This window comes from Podarcis melisellensis, assembly GCF_964234715.1.
Source record: "Podarcis melisellensis genome assembly, chromosome: 12".
In the NCBI taxonomy this organism is placed as follows: Eukaryota; Metazoa; Chordata; class Lepidosauria; order Squamata; family Lacertidae; genus Podarcis; species Podarcis melisellensis.
Window position 1 is genome coordinate 27,119,147 of NC_138544.1, and position 25,469 is coordinate 27,144,615.

A 25,469-nucleotide genomic window follows, 5' to 3' on the forward strand; every position below is an offset into this window, starting at 1 on the left:
TGTGGTTATTTGCTTTTAAAGAAGTCTGGATATGAAACTATGATTTCAAGTTGGCTTCAGATCCAGACTTGTTTGGAAACCACTGACCACAGTTTCCTGGTTTGAGCCTAATAGATGACTTCTTGGTTTGTTTACTCAATTGCAAAGGGAGGGGAAAGAGGGGAAATGATGTTTGTTCATATCTTATCATGATTGCTTGAATGCAGCCTCTTTCATTAAGGGAAAAGCAAGCTAAAATGTTGACACATATGTACATACATACTTGCCCTGGCCAAATCTTATGAACCTTCTTAATATGAACGTTTTGTATTTAGGCAATTAGTTTCAATAAGAGTTGCATACTGTATATTGACTTGAGACTACAGTAGGTCATAAAGGTAAAAAAACGGGCAACAAAATCAAAAAGAGAACAAGGCATTGCTAAGAAAAGCAAAAACTACAAATTGGGAGTTGGAAGTGGGATTAGATAAAGCCAGAGACAATTTAGAATAACTTCAGCAAGAAATATGCAAGAGAAATTCAAAACTTAGAGGGGTCCTGGTAGGCTTGCAGAGAAGGAACGTGGTAGTTTTCTTAAATGAACATTTGACACAATATATATAATTAGATCAGTTCTGATCCAATAATATAAAGGTAGCATTCAGGCTGGGTGCTAGCCAAATATGGAGAATATTTCCAAGTTACATTATGGTCAAGTTTATTAGCTTATGAGAATAAGAGGCCATTAACTATTTTAACTAGGTGGGTGAAAAATTATCAATCAAAGGCCATAATATTGAAATATTATCTATATCCGTCCTGATGTTCTTACTAAACATAGGGAGTTTAAATTTCTAAAATATCAATTAAGGAATAAAAAAAAAATAGAGATGGGGCATTCTGTTTAGACTTTCAGTAAGGACAATGACTGACAGTTAAAACTATTGAAGAGCTGCATGAGATGGAAGGGAATCTTAAGTCGACATTTTCAAAGATGGAAAATAATCCAAATTCATGGCCCAAAACTAAAGATGGAGATCAGACAGCAGAAAGAGTAAATGTCAAGGATTGAGGAAGGAACCAGCTTCAGATAAGGGCACAGCAGATTTGGGCAAAGAAGAACGTCAAGTAAAGGAAGGCCAAATAATCAAATAATTTAGAGAATTTCTAAGATTAATTTTAACAAAAGTATTATCTGTGTAGAGTATAATATCAAAAATATAGCCATGTATGTATACATGTATAATATCTATAAATGAAAATGTTAACAGTATTTGTGTGTGTGTGTGGAAAATCATTTGTGACCATTTTTATTCTGTTGAAATAATATATAAACTAAATGACCAGAAGCAGGAAGCACAGACTAAGAATTGCTCTTAAATTTAGTGAAAGTATTTAAAATGGGATTTCTTAACACAGTGGCAAAAGCACAGATGAATCTCTTACAGCAATGACTTCCAACCAAATATTTCAGTGCTTTTTCATATAGCAAGCTGCAACTTGTGACACTGAAAATTGAACAGCTATGGTCCCGTCAAAACATACCTCTCCTTCAGCGGGATCGTAGAATCTCTGCAATAGCTGAATTGTAGTGCTTTTCCCACAGCCACTGGAACCGACAAGAGCAATAGTTTTCCCAGGCTCAATTTTTAAGCTCAGACCTTTGAGAATCTGGAATTATTCACAAACATTTAAACATTTAAAACACAATGAAACAAAACAACAACAACCCAGAGATCACAGAGACCTTCAGGGTGATTTGATCGATGAACAACATCCTAAAAAATGAAACATGTTAACAGAGACATGGTTGCTGTATCTGAAAAACACACGTTGTGTTCTGAATGCAAACACTTGATTTAGTTGCTCATCTTTTTATTTTGTTAAACAACAGCAATCCTGGTGATATATTTTAACAAAACCTATCAGCACTTATTTGAACACACAGTAAATCTTAATGCACATTTCCTTAAATACCCAAAACAACCAAAAAGAGGGGGAAAAAAGAAAAAAGAAAAGCTTACTTGAGTATCAGGCCTTGAGGGATAGCTGAAACAGATGTCTTTGAATTCAATCTCTCCTCGCAGTTTGTCTGGCTTGAACCCCTCACTGGAACTGCTATCTATGGGGCGCGGCTGGAAAGGAAATTGGAAGTAAGATACATCTCTGTAACTGTGGCATAACACAGGCATGTTCTTCATTTTATGTCTAATGATAAACAAACAGGCCATTTCACTCTTTAAAGTACTGCACGAGTCTCTTTTCTTTCAAAAGGGCTGTATTTCTGGAAACCAGAATTGCCATTTCAGATGGCGGGGAGCAGGATTCACAATGAAGTTCAAAGATCTCAACTTGCATAATACACTTATGAAAAATAAAGTGGCGAAAAAGCCGGTTTGCTGCAGCTACTTTATTTTAACACCTCATAAATAAATATATGAGTGCTCCTGAGGAATGAAGGGACACGGGTGGCACTGTGGGTTAAACCACAGAGCCTAGGACTTGCCGATCAGAAGGTCAGCGGTTCGAATCCCTGTGACGGGGTGAGCTCCCATTGCTCGGTGCCTGCTCCTGCCAACCTAGCAGTTTGAAAGCACATCAAAGTGCAAGTAGATCAATAGGTACCGCTCCGGCGGGAAGGTCAACAGCGTTTCCGTGTGCTGCTCTGGTTCACCAGAAGCGGCTTAGTCATGCTGGCCACATGACCCGGAAGCTGTACGCTGGCTCCCTCAGCCAATAAAGCGAGATGAGCGCCACAACCCCAGAGTCGGTCTCGACTGGACCTAATGGTCAGGGGTCCCTTTACCTTTTACCTGAGGAATGATTATTTGTGGGCTAAAGCACAAGGCTGAGGTGATTCCTTTCTTGTTAGCATGGTGTAGTGGTTAGAGTTCTGGATTAAGACTGGGGAGGCCCATGTTCAAATCCTCACGTGGCCATGAAGCTCACTGGCTGACCTTGGGGCAGTCATTTTCTCTCAGCCTGGCCTACCCCAAAGAGTTGTTGTGAAGATAAAAGCTGTATTTTGTGAGAATTGTGTATTAGGGCGGTTCATAAAAAACTTTTTTTTTAAAAAAAAAATGCCTGCTCCAAAGCTCTTATCTTACTACACTAGGGATTATATAGCTATATCTGAAATTTCATGCATATCAGTTAGTATCTTGACCCTGCTGCAATGAATTGAAATTTCAACCTTCACGACATAGGAAAATGGCCAAGTAAACAGCTATTTTTGTGGAGGAGGGTCAAGATATTAACTGATATGCATGAAATTTCAGCTATAGCTATATAATCCCTAGTGTAGTAAGATAAGACCTTTGGAGCAGGCATTTTTTTTAAAAAAAAGTTTTTAATGAACCGCCTTATTGTGTATGCCAGTTTGACATAGGTGTCAACGTTTCCCTTTTTTAAGGGAAATTCCCTTATTCTGAATAGGATTCCTCGCAAGAAAAGGGAAAAGTTGACAGCTATGCAATTTGAGGTGCTTCCAGGAATGCCCCTACCAGTAGCTTGGCTATCCAAATTGCAGTGAGCAGCAAGACGGCGGCAAATGTAGAATGCTGTTGCTCACTTTCCTTCCCGGTGCTGAGTGTTGCTGCCAGTTCCTGAAAGGGGCAAGGAGCTCAGCACAGCAGCAGAAGTGTTACCGTATATTGCTGCAGAGTTCCCTGTGTCTCACTCCTCTCTCTCAGAAATCAGCAGTGATGCTTGGCATTGGGAAGGTGAGCCAGCAATGCCATCCTACCTGAGCCGCCTTGTTGACCATTGCGTTTCTCGAGCCCTGAGAATTTCTCAGTGCTATAGTTGCCCACAATCCATCTGTAAACACATCATTAAATCTTGTTATCCCACATGTCGCCCAAACTGGTTGCATTTTTTTCTGTTTTAAAGCCATAACTATAAAGGGATAGTAATGGGTTTGTTTGTTTGTTTTAAAATCCAATTTTTCCCATATTTGCAATGCTAATTCAAGAAATGGCTTAGGATAATTCATAACCTTCTATAAGAGTCTGTGTGATACTAAGGTAATTAGATGATTACAGCAGTCATATCATACATCCCAGCCAATAAATACCTTCCTGATAATACTAAAGACTTCATAGGCTGCTCCTCGAGCATTAGCCACACTCTCCAAATTTGGGGAGGCTTGTCCAATGGAAAATGCACCAACAATCACAGAAAAGAACACCTACAGTGAGGAAATGGTTGAAATAATTAGCATTTGAAAACTAGGGATTTGCCATCAGTTAATGCAGTACCACAACAATTACAACTGCAATTCTATGCCTGGAAATAAACCTCACTGAACACATGCAACTTACCTCCAAGTTAACATGACTTTTTAATTTTGTTTACAGCAGAATCACTTTTACAAACATTTCTCCCCTCTCTCAAGTTTTTTCACCTATTAAAAACCTCCTATGCAGTCTAGTTATTGTGTCCAATGGAAACAGCAGTTAAATTGCTCAGTCTGTAGCGCACGTGACTTGAACTCAGGGCCATGGGTTCAAAACCCACACTGGACAAAAGGATTCCTGCATTGCAAGGGGGTTGGAGAAGATGACCCTCGCGTTCCCTTCCAACTCTACAATTCTGTGATTCTAAGAGTGCATAGTATGGTTATTTCTGCAAACAGGTGGAGCGGTTGATTGACTTAGCTCTGATAGAGGCACCTCTGTCTCGCTTATTTTATCAAGAGGTGCCACTTCAGGGAGGAAATCTGTGCAGAGTAGGATTTTGTGTACAGACTGCCTTGCTGGATGTTATGTGCATCAACAAGAAAACAGGTCAAATTATGCATATTGTGATGGTAGATAAGGTTCACACACAGAGAGATTTAATGTTAGATTCTGGGCTTAATGGCATTCCCTCTTTAGGTTGCAATGGGTTTATTGGGTTATTGTGTTTGGTTTGATTTTCTGTGTTGTGGTATTGTTGTGAACCACCCTGAGACCTCCAATTATAGGACAGTGTATAAGTTGAATAAATAAAATGATGATGATGAACTAAGCCAAGAGAAGAGTACTAGACTTCTGCCCTAATGTCCTTGCCCAATGGCACATACATATACACTTAAACAAAGTGTGAATGTTGGAAATTACTGCTTCCAGTATCCACACAGCACCGGTTTGATACGAAGTCCATTACTGCATATACTGATCTGCAGATCAAGATAATATGTGCAGAACCAGGTAGCAAGGCTTCTGTGGGTTGGGCTCAAATCTCCAATGCAGCCTTTACTTATAAGTTCAGAGCAGTGGCGTCACAATGGGGGGGGGGCACTGCACCCTGGGATCCATGGCTTGGGTGGGGTGACAAGAAGGCACTCCGTGGGTGATGGTGGCGGCATGAGCAGCCATGCCACAGCTGCATATGGAGGATCCTCCGTTCATGGCTGCAGCCGCGAGCAGAGGATCCCGGTGCTGGCGGCAAACGGCAATGTACAGCGCATGTGCGGCATCACGACAGAGGGATCCCGCCACCGTCCGTATGGCGCTGGAGCGGTGCCGCCGGTGGCAAACCGCTATGTACAGCGCATGTGCAGCATTGCTACGTATGGCGCATGCTTCCTACATAACGCCGCACATGCGCCCTACATAGCGACGCCCCGCCCGGGGTGTCACGACGCCTTCGTTCGCCCCTGGTTCAGAGACCATTTTTTAAAAAGTCTGCATTCAGCAGGACAACTGACTTACAATTAATACTTTCCCGATGTTGTAGTTTTCTTCCTCCTCCAGTGTGAGCTTGGTTCCATACCAAAAGGCAAGTGCATAGCATCCATATATGAAAAACTGGGAGACACCCATAGAGACATTGGTGGTGATGCTCTTTTTCATTCCAACAACCCTAGCGTCCTCTAGGTTTGCATCATACCTGAAAACAAACCGCCAAATGTGATTATTTAAGGTATTTCCCACTCAGTTCTGCTTCCATACAGGCAAGTACTCATTGCCATGTATGGCAATTTATCTCTACAAACAAACCCCATACTGCTTAAAACTTCTGAGGCTGCTAGAACCACACTGGATTTTTCCTATCTGAAGGTGTAACCCACTGTTTTAAAAAGAAATGTCGTGAGAAAAGCAGGCATGTTTCATCCGTGATGCCCCTTGGTTGGAGGCAGACGTTCGAAGAACATAGTTCACACTGGCTTACAAACCTGTTTCTATCAGCCATGTTCGATGGGCAGAATTATAGCTTGATCTCCACCTGAACATGCGCAACAATACACACGTTGGGTTCTACACTAATCTGGAGGGATGCTTTCAGTTGCTGATCTCTAATGCTCTCAAAGAATGCCTGTTTCAGCTTCTTCAGAGAAGGAACAAATGTACCTTCTAAATAGCTTTCCAATTACGCTTCTTGTTAGAAGCGGACTTACCTGGCTGTAGCTTTCGCCTGCCCATTAAAAGCAACAACGGTCCTGATGGCCGACAATATTTCTTCTGCCACAGCACCTGCCTTAGCATAGGCTGACAGTTCTTTAGTAGTCAACACTGACAGGAGCTGGAATAGGTAAAAAATGAAACGAAAAATGAAGTTGTTTCACAGAACAACCCAATAAACTCATAGAACTATCTATGTGACAGGAAACGGGGACGGGTCTTTTATTCATAGGCAGTATTTCAATTCTAGCTCTGAATGACCCCTGGTTTACACCAGAGTAAGGAACATGTTTTAGCCCATGGACTGCATTGTCTTATAGGCAACCATCGGCAGGGCTGCATGCCAGTGATGGGCTGCAGGCCAGAGGCAAAAGTGAGCAACAGATACTGCAAAACTCTCCTCACCCAAGCAAGCAAGATGCATAAGTATAGTTCAAGGGCACTTTCCAGGCATGCAGAAACACTTGAGGTGGTCAAGGAGCAGAGTGGTGAGGCGAGGAGCCTGGGCAGAGTCCCAAGGCCCAGAGAAAGCCCCAGAGGGCTGCATTAGGCCCTAGGCCTTAGGTTCCTCACAGTGGAACACTTTCTTGGCACCAAGTTATGCCAGGTTAATGGGGCACAGTCTTTAAAGAGTGTTTTAGTTCATGAACACCATGCCATCCCCCCCCCCATGCAGGTTTTCATTTTATCCTTCTTTCCTTCGGTTCTTCACCCCCCTTTGTTGCACAGATAAGGAGAATTTTCGTTTGTAGCAGTTCCAGCAACTTACATATGACCACACACCCCCAGATACAACGAGAAGCGGGCTAACAGACAAGATAACCAGGGTCAGCTTCCATCCGTGCACAAATCCTATGATAATGCCCGTTAAAAACGTGCTTAAATTCTGCATTATTATGCTGAGCTTGTCTCCAATTCCTTCGTGAATGGTGTTAATATCACTGCAATGAAGGATGAAAAATGTGAATGTCAGTTGATGTTTTTATTCAATAGTTAAGTCTTCAACGCCTTTCTGAATGGTGTTGAAATCACTGCCATTAAATACAAACTTTTCTCAGTATGGCAGCCTATGTACCTTCCCATCCATTTGGTTATGAAGAAGGAATGCGTATGCAAACGCATTTAGGAACTAGCCATGTAGGGATTTACACCTGGCCCAAAGCTGGAATCAGTTTTTGTTACATGGCACTGACCCACCCCCCTTTCCCCAGATTATAGCATAAAACAGAAACATCTTACTCTGTTAATCTCGTGTTCAGTGTTCCAATCTGGTTGGTATCAAACCAGGCCATCTCTTGGTGAAGTACAGCAAAAAAGAACTTCTCGCGTATCCTTGCCGTTTGTCTTGCAGAACTGGTCACAAAGGTCCACACCTGAATCATGCTGCAGAGCAACACCCCAAATCCAATACCAACAAAGTAGTAAGCATGTCTGTTGAAGAAACGACAGGTCAATGGGGTATTGCAATCCAACGTTTCCCACATCATGTCCTCCAAGCGTTTGGGACAAGAATTCTCAACAGCACAGGTCATCCTGGCTAATAGTTAGATACGATGTGATTTAGAGTCCAAAATCTCTGGAGGGTACTAGGTTAGGCGATGTTATTTCTATGCCACCATTCAGCCGAAGAGGCAGCTCGCAAAGCTTAGAAGGTGAACAGTGTCTTCTGTGCTACAACTCTTATATTGGGGAACTGAGGCTGCACTCACAGTTAGGAAGTGCAAGTGCAAAACGAAACTGATCCTTTAGTGTGGCAGCACCTACGTTTTGTAACTCCCTTCCTGCTGACATTAAGCAGGTGCCTTCACTGTACTCTTTTCAGTTCCTCCTTGAAACATTTCTGCTTAGGCAAGCCTACCCAGACAGGTGGAAACTATATGTGTACAGTGGAACCTTGGTTCTCGCACAGCTTAGTTGATGAACAAATCGGCTCCCAAATGCCACAAACTCAGAAGTAAACGTTCTAGTTCTCGGATGTTTTTGGGAAGCCAAATGTCCGACGTGGCTTCTGTTTGAGTGCAGGAAGCTCCGGCAGCCAATCGGAAGCCGCACCTTGGTTCCGAACAGTTTCAGGAGTCACTCGGATTCCTATAACACATGGGTAGGCAAAGTAAGGTGCAGGGGCCAGAACCGGCCCAATCACCTTCTAAATCTGGCCCATGGATGGTCCGGGAATCAGCATGTTTTTACATGAGTAGAATGTGTCCTTTTATTTAAAATGCATCTCTGGGTTATTTGTGGGGCATAGGAATTCATTCTCCCCCCCCCCAAATATAGACCGGCCCCCCACAGGGTCTGAGGGACAGTGGACCGGCCCCCTGCTGAAAAGGTTTGCTCACCCCTGCCATAACAGATTAAGTTCAAGAACCAAGGTTCCACTCTATTATCTCTTTTTAGCAACAGTTGATTTTAATAATCTTCTGACTGCTTTTAAATACCCATTTTAACTTATTTTATGTAGAACTACCTAGTTTTTAGCTAGATTTTTTTAAAGGTTTTTATAAAATAAAACAAACAAGCTGTTTATGAATTCTGTTAAATAAAGGAACACAATGTGCTTGAGAGCAAGATGAAAGTCTATGGAGGGTAAATCTGTAACTGGCTACTAGCCATGATGACTATACATTACCTCATAAATCAGAGGCACAAGTTTCAGAGTACCTGTGTTCAAGCATTTGAAGAGTACTCTTTGGAAGAAAGACCCATATATCCTTCATGTCACTCTCATTATCAGAAGAAAATTCCTTATAATGTTTTAATATGATTTTTCAAGGTAATGGGGGGGGGGGAAATTGGGTTGTATCCAATGCTGGTCATATTCCTTGGAACAGACCCACTGAAATTAAGTTTATGTTGTGAACCACCCTGTCTGTATAGGGTGGTATACAAATTTAATTCAACATCATCTGAATAGCTGTCACTGGGGAACAACTGTGGGAAGAGGGATGTGACTTCCCAACCAGCATTTGTCAAGCCACTGAAGGAAACAGGGTATTGGGCTAAACAGGTCTTTAGTCTTCTTATGTTCAGCCATAGCTCAGTTAAAAAATAATAACTGGATAGGTCCTTACACAGTCATTTCGTTTTCTATATCTGAAGGAGGACATCCTGAGATATTAGCTAGTGCAGCTTCTGCAAAATAGAAGGAAGTAGTTATAATTATCAGAAGAGGTCTGCAAGATTTTCTGGCAATGCCATCTTAGCATTTTTACATGGCATTGCATGGCACTGTTAATTATTACTTGACTTAACAACGAAAAGTCTCAAGTAAAGAAAGATTAAGAGTTGCAGGCATTAAGCAGCTAGCTGGTTTCTAACCTTCAGACCTGATCTCTTCATGATGTAGGCAACTTTCCTAGGCATTTTAAAAAATATGTCAGTGTCAATAAAACATGCATTCAGTCCATGAGGGACCAAGCATGGCACGTTAGTTCCATGTAATGTTTCCCAACTTAACGTAACTGGATTTAACAGAAACATATGACTGTCACACAGCCACTAAGTAATACTAAACCCACAACCCCTCCATGGGAAAGTCGCTCATGAAAAAAAGGCAAAATAAAATTGAGAGTTGTTGTTTTTTAAGCACATAGCATTTGGAACCTGGGACGCAGGTGGAGCTGTGGGTTAAACCACTGAGCCTGGGGCTTGCCAATCAGAAGGTTGGCAGTTCGAATCCCCACGACGGGGTGAGCTCCCATTGCTCGGTCCCTGCTCCTGCCAACCTAGCAGTTCAAAAGCAGTCCAAAGTCCTCTGGCGGGAAGGTAAACGGCGTTTCCGTGCACTGCTCTGGTTCGCCAGAAGCGGCTTAGTCATGCTGGCCACATGACCCGGATGCTGTACGCTGGCTCCCTTGGCCAATAAAGTGAGATGAGCGCCGCAACCCCAGAGTTGGCCACGGCTGGACCTAATAGTCAGGGGTCCCTTTACCTTTAATTGGAACCTGTTTGACACATGTGGCTTTTTCATCCCCCCATCCTATATATCCTTACATCTCTGCTAATGCATTCTTTTAGTATGTAGACATCTAAGTATGAAACATGCAATTACCCAAACATATGAGATCCATTTTCAAGCCACATTGTCCACACTGTTGAAACTGATGCCCAAGTGGACCCTGATTTGTAGGCCGGATCCAGTTGCCATGGCTGCCAAACAGTAGCCATTTGCTTCTCCCAAGCTAAACTTCCTGTAAAGCAGCAATGGGAAATCTCTGGCCCTTCAGAAGTTCTTGGACTTCAACTCCCATCAGCACCAGCCAGTGTGATCAATGATCAGAGGTGATGGGGTTTGTAGTTCAAGAATATCCAGAGGGCTACAAGTTTCTCATTCTTGCTGTCAAGATTTAACCACTTCAGCAAAGGTTCATTTATTTTATTTTATACTGAGTGCTTGAAGTAGCCTTTGCTTGATTACAGTTCATCAAGATTATGAATGTAAATTAGGGGGGGGGAGGTGAATACTGATCTCTAGCATTTTAAAGCTCTGTGTTCTCCAACAATATTCTCAGTCTCTTGATGTCTAGAAACTCAAGAAGCCCACAATATTCGTATATTCTCTCTCTCTCACACACACTGCTTTTTTTTCCTAAAACACTGTCTAGGGGTACTCTCATTTTCCTGCTCATATTGAAATATTGCCCCACAATGAGACCAAACTTAGATTCACAAAACATTTAGGGGTATGTGTACCCCTGTGTCCCCCCCCCCGAAAAAAGCACTGTGTGTGTGTGTTTATGTCTTATATTTATGTTATTTTTCTTTCTCATTATCCTGTGTATGACTTTAACACAGAATGCATTGATGATGATATTATAAAACAGAAAAGCAAATTTAAAATATATTAATAATAATAAAAAAGAAACTCAATAATCCGAAAAAAGCACAGATGGGGCAAACTTAGTAATTTTTACCTGTAACATTATTGTGACCGGTCGACACAAAGCTGTTTGTCATTTCGCCGAAGACGATGATTAAAAGTGGCTGTCCAGTTCCAGCTGCAGCAGCTGTGATTAACCCCACTATCATTAATGTAATATCTAGCCCATCTGCAAAATGAAACTAAATTGAGAAAGAAAAAACAGGAGGAATCAGGTGAAATTATGGCAGAATGTGTGTATATATGTGTGTCTCTGTGTATATGCCCGTATGTATGTACACACACATCATACTTAGTCGGCTGCTGGGCTTTCTTTCTGTTCTTCCTACCCTACTGGTGCTCTTCGTCCGCTTATGCAGAACAGACCTTTGTACCCTCCAACATTTCTCTGATGAAAATAGGGACATTCTATTGTAATTAATTAATTTATTATTATTAATTATTATTATTATTATTATTATTATTATTATTATTATTATTATTATTATTATTATTATTATTATTCCCTCCATCTGGGCAGCTTCCAACATATACAAAAACATAATAAAACATTAAACATTTAAAAACTTCACTATACAGGGCTGCCTTCAGATGTCTTCTAAAGGTTATTTAGCTCCTTGACATGGGGGGGGGGGGTTTCACATAATTCCATACCCTCCAACATTTCTCTAATGAAAATAGGGACGTCCTAAGGAAAAGCAGGACATTCTTGGATCAAATCAGAAACCAAGATGGCTTCTGTAAATCCTGGACTGTCCCTGGGAAACAGGGACACTTGGGAGGGCCTGGACCTTACGTCAGAAAGGCCTCTCTCCAGCTGAGAATTTTCAGTCATCATTTTAACCTTCTCTCTCATGGTTTCTTTGTTCCCATTGCTCTCTCCATCTCTGAGCAACTGGGAGTTGATCGACAGCCCACCTTTCTCTTTTAGTTGACTAGTTCCTCACACTAGGTCAGGCATCTCCAAACTTGGCACTCCAGCTGTTTTGGGACTACAACTCCCATCATCCCTAACTAACAGGACCAGTGGTCAGGGATGATGGGAATTGTAGTCCCAAAACAGCTGGAGGGCCGAGTTTGGGGATGCCGGCACTAGGTATCCCAAATCTCATTTTGAAGAAAAAGAGACATGGCTGGTTGTCTTCCTCATATTTTGTATTGTAGGCTCAAGAGCAGGGCATGGGCTCATATATTTCCTCATCACTCTTCCCCTAAAACAGAGCTTTCCATACCTGGCCCTCCAGGTATTTTTAGGAGTCCCATCAGTCCCAGCCAGAATGACCAATGGCCAAGGATGAAGGGAGTCCAACAACATCTGGAGGCCACCAGGTTCCTGTGGGTTATGTTGTTTGTGCTATGGAGGAAATGGGGAAGGGGTACATGTGTCTGAGTGATCTGAGCCAACCAAAGAAAATGACAAAGGCAAAGAAGCATACTGACCAGCTCGAAAAAGCCAACTGCCTTCCCTTTCTTCTTTGGCTTCTCATCTTTCTTTCTGAAAAGTTTTGAACAGAAAAGCAAGTCAGCTGAGGTTATTTGTGGGAAATGAAAGGCATCAAAGTGCATAAGGAAAAACCTACTTTTTCTTCTTCTTCTTTAAATGACCATTTGGTGTAGGTTCTTCATCCAAATGGAAAGAAGGGTTGTCATAGGCTGGAGGTTCTGTTGATGGGAAAGGGTTGTCATAGCCTGGCGGTTCTGTTGATGGAAAAGTCAGTTGGACTTCATAGAAATAGTTGGGTTGGAATCCAAAGAATTCGTTTGAAACTTTATTCACCGAATTCTCCAGGAAAACGCTTACGTTTGGCAGGTGCCAGCCCCATACCCTAAACACATCTACAAACTATATAAACCTATTTAACTCTATACTACTGACTCAGGCTGAAATTCTAAATATACTTACTTGGAAGCAGGACCCGTAGAAATCAGTGAGACCTGCTTCTCAGTGAATGTAGAGATTGGACTTGCAATAGGATTGCAAATTTTAGAAGCAAGTCCCTGAAATGCTTATTGAGTAAAAGAAATACTACAGTGGCACCTCGGGTTACATACGCTTTAGGTTACACACTCCGCTAACTTAGAAATAGTGCTTCAGGTTAAGAACTTTGCTTCAGGATAAGAACAGAAATCAGGCTCTGGCAGTGCGGCGGCAGCAGGAGGCCCCATTAGATAAAGTGGTGCTTCAAGTTAAGAACAGTTTCAGGTTAAATACGGACCTCCGGAACAAATTAAGTACTTAACCCGAGGTATCACTGTATAGGTATTAAATTTAAAATCAAAGCAATTGTTTCTATTACTGATGCAATAATTAATCTGCATTGTGCCTGAAAACGCAGACAATTCTTTCTGTTGTACATTAATGAAGATTAATCGTTGCACAGTGAAAATGTTCCCATTTACCAACAAGTCTGAAAACATGTTAGATTTTTATAGAGACACCTTACTAATATGTGTAAAATAAATGAAATAAGGAATGCTCCCCTTGCAGTACACACCATGTGCCAATGAGGTGATTTAAAACATATGGGTCCCCCCCGCTAAACATTTTAAAAATAATGTTTCAATCTGCTAATGAGTTCACAGGTCTTCACCAATAATATCTCAAGAAGATTACAGTCGACTTCCACCCCCAAACCACAAATGCATTATTTTCTCAACAAAAAGTATTTTATTATTTGGAAGAAAGGTCATTGCAGGAACAGGTCTTTGGAAATTCTCACACCCAACAAGTCACATATGAGTCACATTAAGGTCAGATCACTGGGTAGGTGGGAAAGTAGCACAATAGCTTCAAAAATGTCCATTTTAAGTTATTAGATGCAGATTGGAAATCTACACAAGTATTATGGCAAAGTTAAAACACATGTACTTCCACAATATTGTGAAAACTGGCACAAGGGGTAAATAAAAACCAAAATTTGTTGTAATTACTATTAGCCACTTAAATTTTTTAAAAAAATGGGACTCAGAAATAAATATTTGGAGGGGGAAACAACAAAGTAGTTATAGCTGTTGAATGCAATTTCATGGCTATCCAAATTCACAACACTTTGCCCTATTTTTATAACCATTCCTAAACAAAGGGATCCAAATATTAAGGAGTAACGAAATATATTACAACTTACCAATTTTGGACACTTGATTCACTGTGTAACTTCTCATGGTTTTGTTCTATGGTCCCGTTCTATGGTAGAGAAGTAAATGGTATTCACCCCAAATCTGTGTAAAAAGAGCACAGTGATATAATATACCCATTTTTAAAACTGACGTTTAAAATTTTTATTTAGATCACCTTCATTTTTCCTTATTTCATTCTTTTTACACATTTGTATCATTAATACCCTCTGGACAGGATCAATATTGTATAATATAATTGATTCTGATCCTTATTAAACACTGAGATGTAATTTTCATGGTTTATTTGTGGAAATATCTGCTTATTCAAATTGGGGAGCACATCAGAAATATGCAAAGGAAATGGTGTCTCAGAGTGCGAAAATTCTGACACGCTTTTTCCATACAAAAGGTGGCAATCACATACCATCAGCACTTGAAGTGTCTAAAGCTAAACCCCTGGGGCTCAGATCTGGAAAGGGGCTCACCTTGGATCTACAGAAGCTGTTCAGTCTAAATTCCTAAGGCAATTTTTTCCTGTTCCATATTGTGTTCATTGTGCTTAGACGTTAACCTCCCCACTGTTGAATTACAGATTTGGTGTAGGACATTTAATTATTGGCTTCCGCTAAATTTAAACCCCACTAGTCTACTACCCTTAATATCGCAGGATTGTCATGAGAGCACTTGGACTAAAATTGTCAACCAAAAACTTTATTTTTCTGGTTTAACACCACAACTGTTATTAACACTGGGCTTCAGTACAGCAAATAATTTAATTAGACAGCACCTATATGATACTGAGAAACAGAATAATTTGGTCACGATAAGGAAATTTTGTATGATTATTTTCCACCTAGCCATTTTGATATGTTGGCACCCTATTTGCAAAATTTAACAATTCCAAAATACAGACGCGCTTTCACTTATGCAAGATTAAATATACTGAATTCAGCTGTACTCAAGGGCTGATTTCAAAAAATTTCGCTGGAAAAACGCTTATGTCCCTGTGGAGATGGCAGTATTGAATCAATGGCTCATGTGCTTCTAGCTTGCACTCTTTATAAAGATTCGAGGAGTGAGGTTATTACCCCTCTGCTACTGTTCATGGCGGGTTGCTCAACCCAGTGGCGGAGCTAGCCACTCCTGCACCAGGAGCGGCGTGGCGATCTGCCCACAGGGCGATCGGCATGGCAGCACGATCCTGGGGGGGGGGGTCAAATCGTGGCGAGACAGCACAATCCTCCCAGCAGGGGGCTGATCGCGGTGAGGTGGTGCAATCCTCCTGGCAAGGGGCCAATTGCAGTGATCCGCCCAGGAGGGTTTTTGTCACCCCCCTCTGGGATGGCACTCGGGGCAGACCGTCCCCATCACCCCCCCTTTGTACTCCCCTGGCTCAACCATTCCTACTGTGTCCTTTCTTCTAGCAGATTAAGTTAATCTGGTGACAGCAAAAAATGCAAACCTTTTAGCAGGGGCAATTAGAATAAGATCTATTGTTTGGTTATGGATGTTAAACCTCCAGAATGTATGTTGTATAGTTAAGTTTTTACCTCTATCTTCAGTACATTGTATTTTATTTCATTGCTATGGCTAGTGGCTGATGCAAATAAAGATTCTTCTGATTCTGGTTCTTTGGTTAGACCATATTATTGCACACCACCCCAGTCTCTGAGTGGCGTGGGATTGGAGGGCTTCCAGGCACTTACCCAGGGTTCGTGTTTCCTTTTAGAAATCAGACACAGTGGAGACTGTGGTGTCATTATGATATATGGTTTATTTATTCTTATCTACAACCTGAGCCTACGGTAGAGGGGTTCGCAGCATTAGCATCCCAAAAGGGTCTTGTTTCTCCCATAGCCACAGCCTTGGATTCCAACAAAAATCAAACACTGTGTTCCGGCTCTGTCTCCAGCTTGTTGCTTTTTCTCTGGTTCACATCACAGTCCCAAAACTCTCCTTCAAACTCTGCCTTTCTTTGTCTAAGTAGGGGCCCCCCAATTTTTTGCCGTCTCACACCTAGCCCCTTAAACCTGTGTTCTCTTAATGGACCATCACACAGGCGATCACCTTGTCAGGAAGCAAGCCTGGCTGGTATTTTAACACCTGCTGGTTTCAGGGGTTAAAAGGGTCTCAACTTCCCCCGCAACTCATAATACTATAACTAAATCACAATTTCGACAACCGCTGTTAGACAACGTAAAAGCCTATTAAAAACACAACAATATGCTCTCCACATACAGAGGTACCTCGGGTTAAGAACTTAATTTGTTCTGGAGGTCTGTTCTTAACCTGAAACTGTTCTTAACCTGATGTACCACTTTAGCTAATGGGGCCTCCCGCCGCCACCGCACGATTTCTGTTCTCATCCTGAAGCAAAGTTCTTAACCCGAGGTACTATTTCTGGGTTAGTAGAGTTTGTAACCTGAAGCTTCTGTAACCTGAGGTACCACTGTATTTGTGCTGAACAGACAAGTTTGCACTGTTGCCTTTATTAGCACCAATTCATTTTGTTGTTTATTTGTTTTTAAAGACTTTAAGATTGCCTTTGTAGTTCTGAACTAGCACATAGAATCAGACCTGAAAACAAATTGGAGGCTATTGACGGGAAAGTGAGTGCTTGCTTTCCCTCTGGAGAACTCAACAGCTGCTCCTGGGCAGGCAGTGCCTTGAAATCTATTTAAAGAGAAAGAAAGCGGAGGAGAACAAAGTGAGAATGGAGAGAAGGAAGAGGACAAGTCAGGGCCTCGGAGGGGAAGAGAGAGCGAGGAGGCAAGGACGGAGCAGCCACTATGTAGCGGGCCTTGAGGTCTCACATCTGTACATACTCCAATTGACAGCAAAGAGGGATAATATTTTCAGACCTCCCCCAAGAAGGAAGGGGGCTGGAGGAGGTAATCTAAGAGGAATTTCCTCACGATTCCAAAAACAAAAGAAGAATCAGCCCATGCAAAAAGGAGCAGAACACCCCAAGAGATTTACACAGCATCATGTCCTGAACAGCTTCACTTGGATCTCTTTCTGTGGCACTTACTTCCAAGTAAGAGTCTCAGAACATATCCCAATCTTAAGAACAGTATTTGGGACTCAGTTCTTTGAGAAAGAGCGAGTTTCTGCAATTATACGTCTAGGTGTAAAAGGCAAATCAGGACACTTGTGTTATTTCGACCTAAGTGATTTGTGGATCACTAATCATCATGTAAACAATACAGTACTATAGAAATTGATTAATGGTCTAATAGACCACCTGCAACAACAACAACAACAACAACAACCACCATAACCCCTTTTGGAGGGAAGCCTTAATCTGATGCTCATCTTGGCTAGGATTACGACCTACCTGAGACCCAGAACTTTCCCTTCCCCCCTCCACTAAATTTCAATTTAATTTTCTTACAGGGAAAATCTTGGTCAATGTGCTCTCTTGCAGAGGGTTCCTAACTGAGGGTTTGTCCTGAGTGTGGCCTAAATGGTGGTTTCAATAGGGCTAGGAAATACGGGGGACAGGGGGCTTGTTCACACAGAATTAAGGGCAGATCCGTGTGTGGCCTGGTTTACGCTCAACCGAAAGCCTGCTTCCCAAACACCTAATTGTTGCCACATGCACACCTTTCCATGTCAAAGACTGGGACCCCAATCACACTTATTGGGGATATGAAACATGTGCCTGGAGGGTAAGGGGTTCAGTACTGGACTGGTGGGAGGGACTCAGTGTTAACAGTCCACAGGTTAGGGGGAGCAATACTTTCCTTGCCCCAGGTGCTGGCTATCCATGCTATGCCCACTGCCCTGTGATGCCCTATTGCACAAATGACATGGGTTAAAGCAAAGGTTCTCAATCCAGCACCACCTTCTGGAATGATCTCAGATAGGAGGAGAATCACAAGTGAGTGTGCATTAAATTCCTGTCCTCAAATCTGGTACACAATATCATGGGTTCATGGTGTCAAAAGTTCCCAGAGAATGAAGGGAATTACATTTCCCCTGTCCTTCTCGAAGTGAACGCAGTCCACCAGGGCCATCAAAGCAGCTTCACTGCCAAACCCAAGCAAGAAACTTATCAGTGTCATCCAAGAATGCCTAGAGTTGGAAAGGCCACCACTTTGGATAAGCAATCTGTTCAAGGGCCAGAAATTTGACCGTGGGCAATAGGGATTAGTGGGAGATGGGTTGGGGGTCAATGTGTTGTGCAGGAAACAATTGTTCTTAGCATACTCCCTTTAATAAGCAATTGCAAACAAATGCAAAAGCTTTAAACACATTATTGGAAAAAATTAAGAAGTTGGGAGGCATCTGTGTAAGTGCAGGCATCCAAGATAAACAGATTCATATACATGAAAATATGTTTTCAGATAGCTTTTTCTTGGCTGAATCTTTTTTAGTACAGTATCTTGTATTTGCACTGTTTGATTTGTTTCAAAGTGTCTTTTGTATTTTATTATTGTAAACAGGCTTGGGACACCGCTGAGTGTTTGAAGCAGTATATAAATATACTAACTAACTGTAAAGGAATTCTGTCTTTTCCTGTTTGCAGTTCTCTATTGTGTAAAATCATTCTACCATTCACCGATTCACTTTGACATTTAGAATCCTGTTATTGCTGCTGCGTAATATATCTGAACAAGTAGAAATTTTCAAGAGTACTTATTCTTTGGATTTATTCATAGTATAATTTATACAGAAAGGATAACCCCTTGATGAACACGTATCAGAGACAGAAAAGGTGCTATGTGGCACCTTAAAGACTAAAATTTATCGCAGCACACACTAGGCTTGAATCTATTTCTACCAGATGAAATTGTTTCATCTTTTAAGGTGACACAACACACACACACACTTTTCTGTTTATTTACTAATAAAGCTACTGTTCTTGAATACAACAGAGATTCTCCAAAACTCAAATGGATTAAAAGAGGGCAGGAAGTGACTTTGGATTGTTAGAGGCTACAAGAATAAGCTTAGTGTTAAGGTTTAAACTTATTATAAGTTATTGTAAGTTTAAGTTAAGTCTGCTGCAACTGGATTTCTTATGGACAGTGCCAATCCGGAATGTATGGTATATTGCATTTGTGACCATTATGTTCATTTGCCTTCAGTAGCAGTAAAGCTTTGCTGGATGAAATACAATTGCCTCCGGTCTATTTTTTTGGGAATCCTGTAAAGTTTTTAAGTTTTTACTCTGCTAACTAAGTCAGAGTTCTGCTCTGGATTAATATTGAGTAGAATTTCATGGATAACCAAATTCTGTTTCCCCTCAGGATAATGGGCTATTGTATATTAAAGGACGTCAGGTTGGGGGTATCCCTGGGAGATAACTGGGATTACCCTTTGATTACAATGACCCAAAGTACTGTAAGGACCTCTGGAAAGGGGAGGTGAAGTTGGAGAGATAGTTTGGAGGCAAATGCCATTGCTTCGCTTTTCCACCACTGCTGAAAGAATCCAAAGGCAGCAGGTTGTGCAGACATGTGTCAATCCATCCTGCGTGCATTGATGAGGTGGGGCTTCTGCCCCAAAGGCAGAGAGGGGGCTAGACGCACATTCTTAACTTAAATCGTGTGCGCGCACACAGACAACCGCTTGGACGTGTGAGGATGTTTCTCTTACTAGTAAAGCCTCATTACTTTATTCTTTACAACGCGTTGCTAAAATCTGGCTTGAAAACCGAAGCATTATTATAGACGGCAGCCCTGTAAAACCACTTACCCGCGAGTAAGCCCTGCTGATCTCACAGCAACTTACTTCAGAGTAGACACGCGCAGGCTTGCACTTGCCAAGCAACCAGAAATCTCAAGGCTCCACCAGTCCTATAGGCACTACCCTGGGGGTTAAGTGCCACTGAGTGGGACTTACTTCAGAGGAGACTCCTAAGATCAGTGGGTGCGTTTGAAAGGCAGAAACTGCGGTCCAAAAACTTTCTGGTCGGCGGAAGGAGTCTGCCGTCGGATGCAAAAGAGAAGCGTTCCAAGTGTGACGGCTATCCTTCCCCTCAACCCGCCCGCCCCGACATGTCAATCCTGCAGCAACTCACCTGGGACCCGATGGGGACCTGAGACGCCGCTGGCGCGCGGCAAGCCCAGGCGCTCCGGACCGGAATGCCTTCGCCTGGGGATGCAGCGCGGCTTTCGTCCGACAAGCCTCGCCTGCGAGCTGCGCCGCGTGAACGCCCCTTTGCAGCTATAAAGGAGGCACGCCTCTTTCGCCTCGAGGAAGGTTGCGTGACCTGCAGAATTCCCCTTAGCAACCCTAAAGCTAGGAAAAAAGGATGATAAAAAGAAAACCAGTCCGGAAGCAGATATATGCCTCTGTCTGGGTCTGTTGGGCTCAGTTCAGTGGCGAGTTCCGAGACGACTTTTAAAATGAAAATGCCATGTAAAATACTCGGAAGTATATAGGAGCAACTGACCCTCCTCCTGGTATTTTGAGAATGCCTGGAAAGTCAACAATAATTAACTTGGGCGCTGCAGAGACTTTCTATTTTTGTCCACCTCAGCTCAAACGTTGGTCCGGATTGATCCCACCCATCACAGGCTTCGCCAACCTGGTGCCCTCCAGATGAGCGGGACAGCTACAACCACACAGTTTTCTATGTAGTTAAGTCCCGAACCTGTACCTGAAGATCCTTTAAACATGGCTCATGTTGACTAGAAGTTGCTTTTCTGCAAGCAGCGGCATCCTAGCTTGTGTAGTATTTCAATGGCCAAACCACATGAATGGGGATCGATCTGATCAATTGTCTGAGTGCCAATTAGGTACGGTATTTGGGACCTGGATATCAGGCCCCAATGATCATTGTAATTGGATAATTTACATCGGGGTCGCCCACAGAGGCTTTCACTGGCACCCTTGGCAACCTATTTTCTGACGGGTTTCTCCAGCGCTCTGTCAAAATTTGAGTCATGCACAAGGGTCCAAAAAGGCGGATAACCCCTGATTTACATGTTATGATGGCAGCATGGGAGCTTCTCCCAGGCAAGTGGCTTCCTTGTAGCTCAGGCAACTTTAAAATGCCCCAATCAGTTGTCATATATGGTTGTAAATATCTCAAGAACCAGCTTAAATGTAGAAAACAGCTCAGGCATGTCGTTCTTAAGTACAGCTGATGATCCGATTTATATACTGCACCAACCAAAATCGAAAGCCATACTACACTGCCGTAGAACATGTGTGTACCACAAATATAGACATAATGCATACATCCTTGCAAGGTCCATTCCGGGAATTCTTATTTTCAATTGTAAAGGCAGTTTAGAGCCCTGCGCTCTTTGGGCTGCTACTCTGATGAGGAAATGACAACACACCCTCGCCCATAACACCATTCCAAGCAGCCTTGGTTGTTGCTACGTAAGTGAAGCTTGACCTTAGCTCTTCCAACTCTGACCAGCACAGTTTTTCTTTGAGGATGACAGCATTCACTTCCTCTTTCTGCATAGCTCATGGTATGATTTGCATCATTTTAGAATTTTCGTCCAAAAATAAAATAAAATACATAATTGTAATGTACTCTGATGGCTTTGGTACAGCCAACAGCTTCTTTAAAAAGCAGAGCAAAATTACCTCGGGTCTAGCTCTAGCTTGAGAAGACACTTGGCATGCTGTGAAGGGAATGCCTCCCATATCAAAATCTGTTACTTTGCTGCTTCTTGTGCAGATATTACTTGGGGCGCGGGGGGGACGGGACGGGACACAAAAATCCAGAAGTGAGAAGCACAATCCAACTTCTGCTATCAGGGTCCCTGGGAGGGCTTACCTTCTCCTTTCCAGCAAGAACACTAGACTGTAAGCAGTTGCGGAAACGGTGTGGTTTGGTTGCAATATCTTGCAGTTTTTAACTTGATATTACTGCTGCCAATGAGGGAGGGAGGAGAAGAGGGTAAGATACGATATTGGTGTTTTTATTTCCCTACTCTATTAGCAAATTATTCTGCTGCATTTGTTGTATTTTTATCGCACTACACTAGTTAAATTGAGGTGGGCTTTATTAAATACTACACTTTGAAATCTCACCTGTTTGCTGGGGACAATATTTGCCTGCACCGTGGGAGATGGAGGGGAGGAGGTATCCCCCCCCCCCGGTCGTATAAATTGTATAGATTTATACTGGCCAGGCATTTGTGTAAGGGTGTAAACCATTTCCAGGTGTGACTTTACGGATACTATTTGGCATTGAATTGTTGCTGCTATATGCCCAGGAACCTCACCAAAATGCTGGAAAGGATCCACCTCCACAGGTACATACCTCCACATGAAGTGGGAATGTCCCAAAATCCAACTCTTCTGGACATCAATCATACAAGAAATATGCAAAAGAACTAAGCAAGTACTAGAAGTCACCCCAGAACTGGCCCTACTAAACATCTTCCAAGATAATAATGGCTGCTCACATAATGAAGAGCTCATAACCCACCTACTCTCTGCAGCCAGAAGCATCATAACCAGACACTGGAGAGACCTGTCAGAAGGACGCATGGACCAATGATAGTATGGGAAACAGCCTTATTAGAAAAAACTCACCAATAAACTGAAACTGACACGGGGACAAATAGAAGACTCCTTCACTCCAGTATGGTTCCACTTTATCACATACACAGTCCAACTTTAACAACAAGAATCCCTCAACAGCATATGAATCAATCTAGCTAACCTGATCCAAAAACACACACACATCCCCCTCACACACGAAAACAAAGTTCACCACAGCCAATCAAAAACAACCACCCACACCCTAGGCCGCCCCCTAACCTCTCTCACCACCAAGGAAATACAACAAGTGAATAGTAAGAGAACCCACACAAGTGACGCTGAAACAAAACCCCACACATACACTAAGTAGAAGAACAGAGGCACCGCCACTCGACCCCACCCCACCCCACCATTCCCCCTCCCCCTCTTCCCCCCCTCTTTTCTTCCTAACCTAACACTGTATGTAACACTAATGTCTCACAACAAATGAAACTGATCTGTAGAAAACGCTACTTGGAAAAAGAGAGACGTATTTTTGTAAACTAAGAAATCTTTAAGAAAAATATATTAAAACAAAAATGGTTGCTGCTGTGACTGCAATTTCAATTAAACGATGATTTATTTTGTGCAGTTTTATAAGTTCTTAGCTGCCTTGAGCTCCAGATTGCAGGAAAGGTGGGGTGTAAAAATCTTGAAAGAATGACTGAATAAATAAATAAATAAATAAGCAAAACACTACAGCAAGGCTGAGGCCAGCATGACCTTAGCCATTGGCCAGAGCCTCAGCAGCTGCAGGCAGCTTGCTTCGTCTTTCCTTATCAGAAACAACTCTGTCCCAATTGCCAGCTGACAGAAGTGACAAAAAAGAGTGACTCTTGCTACAGTCACCAGCAAGAAGGCTCAAGGGCACTGTCTCATTGCACAATGTTTAACAAAAACACAGGTAAGGAATTGCCAGCCTTTCTTCAGTTGGATCCGAATGCTGGTTTGCAGGTCACAAACTTATTGTCTCTGTGATCTCTGTTATCTGAATATGGAAACAGGCAAAACAATATGTATGTACCAAAGAGTAGATGCAAGAGCCACAGCTATTTCTATTTTTTAAAGAGTAGCTTGTTACTTGGCCTATAAAGAATGTCAAATGATACGTATTATTGGACTGATTTAAAAATTCTGACCACAGAAACAAGAGAATGCTAAGGGCTGAGGTTCAGGTGTCAATGTATTCTTCCTTTCAGAAGACAGCCCTCTGTTTGAAGATCTGCTTAGGGGGTCTTTGAAACTACCCATCAACAGCGCCTAGAAGCAGGGGTGCAGGCCATTATGGCAGATGCATGGTATTTCAATTTAAATTGTAGCAATATTTCTAAAATTGAATCTGTGCATATAAATAAGGACACACAATTTTTATGGAAGCCGTTATTTTAGCGATGTTGGAAGCAGAGTGATGTGTAAGCAGTCAAACAAAAAATGAACCCAACCTCTCTCTGTAGTCGGGTGATTTGTATTACACATATTCCTGAGTCCACAAGATCTGGCTGGCTGTGTTAGACTCCCTGTCAGACCTGAAGTGGGCGGCGCTGTGCCATTGGATATGGCTGCGTGAAGGTGCCCCATGTCCTCTAGTGTTCTGCTGTCAGAAAGCACCTCACACACCTTTAGGAAGGGACAGCCAACACTCCCACCTGCTTTTCTAGAGCATGGAAGGCTAATGGGATCAGTGTTGTTTATTTGGTCCTGCATGGTCAAGGCATCTTCCACTAACCCAGAAATAGTACCTCGGGTTAAGAACTTTGCTTCAGGATGAGAACAGAAATCACGCGGTGGCGGCAGCAGGAGGCCCCATTAGCTAAAGTGGTACCTCAGGTTAAGAACAGTTTCAGGTTAAAAACGGACCTCCAGAACAAATTAAGTTCTTAACCCGAGGTACTACTGTACTGTATTAATTGTTCATAGATCTTTCTAACTCATGATTGACTAGAAATTTAGGAGTATAACTCAACCACTTTCCTTTTTCCTAGAGCAAACAACACAAGCAATGTACTTCTGCATGGTAACAGTGTTTTGTTTGTTTACTAAACTAGGAAGTCTTCGACACCAAATGCCTTCTGTCCTGGCATTAGTCACATTTGGTTCAGCGTGAGTTTCTCCATCTTCTCTACTACAATAGGTGAGAGGTATAACTATAGCCATACATTCTTTGAACCTGCGTCAAACCCAAAATTGATGGACATCAGCAGAGCTTAACTAATGAAAGAAAAAAATTAAAACAGTCAGGCTATCATAAATTTAAAAGATCAAGGCAGCCTTCGGGACAACATAGGCTTCCAAAAGCAGTCTTGCCAAGTTCCTATAATTGTTCAGTTAACCCTAACTGCCTTCTCTTTGGATGATGTTATAAAAGCATCCAACACACAAAAGCCCCACATAATGCTGTTTTACTGCACTGTCACCATGGCACTCCTATTTTACCAAAGACAAAACATCCAGGGTTTTCACAAATGGGTAGAATCATCTTCGTTTCCTGCTTCTCACCTTAAACAGCATTCTGGTGTACAGAAATTAAATGGCAACACTTTCCCCATGCCAAGGAAAAGAACATTATGAAAAGCACAGGATGAAACTTGATTTTTATTATTATTTAAAAA

The 25,469-nt window shown here is 42.2% G+C and overlaps 1 protein-coding gene across 7 annotated transcripts in view; it reads right to left on the reverse strand.

The window, feature by feature from the left end:
* ABCB5 (ATP binding cassette subfamily B member 5) overlaps window positions 1-25,469 on the reverse strand; it is a 46,137-nt gene that overhangs the window by 18,348 nt on the left and 2,320 nt on the right. The window contains exons 1-13 of one of the 7 annotated variants that reach the window (XM_081883132.1): window positions 20,390-20,473; window positions 14,370-14,463; window positions 12,825-12,906; window positions 12,685-12,739; window positions 11,279-11,426; window positions 9,437-9,497; window positions 7,605-7,796; window positions 7,135-7,306; window positions 6,362-6,486; window positions 5,676-5,853; window positions 4,055-4,168; window positions 2,004-2,114; window positions 1,525-1,650 (exon numbers count right to left, since the gene is read on the reverse strand). In XM_081883132.1, the coding sequence (XP_081739258.1) occupies window positions 1,525-1,650; window positions 2,004-2,114; window positions 4,055-4,168; window positions 5,676-5,853; window positions 6,362-6,486; window positions 7,135-7,306; window positions 7,605-7,796; window positions 9,437-9,497; window positions 11,279-11,426; window positions 12,685-12,739; window positions 12,825-12,906; window positions 14,370-14,406 (1,401 nt within the window). In that variant the 5' untranslated portion in view covers window positions 14,407-14,463; window positions 20,390-20,473. Of the gene's footprint in view, window positions 1-1,524; window positions 1,651-2,003; window positions 2,115-4,054; window positions 4,169-5,675; window positions 5,854-6,361; window positions 6,487-7,134; window positions 7,307-7,604; window positions 7,797-9,436; window positions 9,498-10,416; window positions 10,557-11,278; window positions 11,427-12,684; window positions 12,740-12,820; window positions 12,943-14,369; window positions 14,464-20,100; window positions 20,219-20,389; window positions 20,474-25,469 lie in introns of those variants that run through there. The other 6 variants (XM_081883129.1, XM_081883131.1, XM_081883130.1 and 3 more) reach the window with 6 other exon arrangements.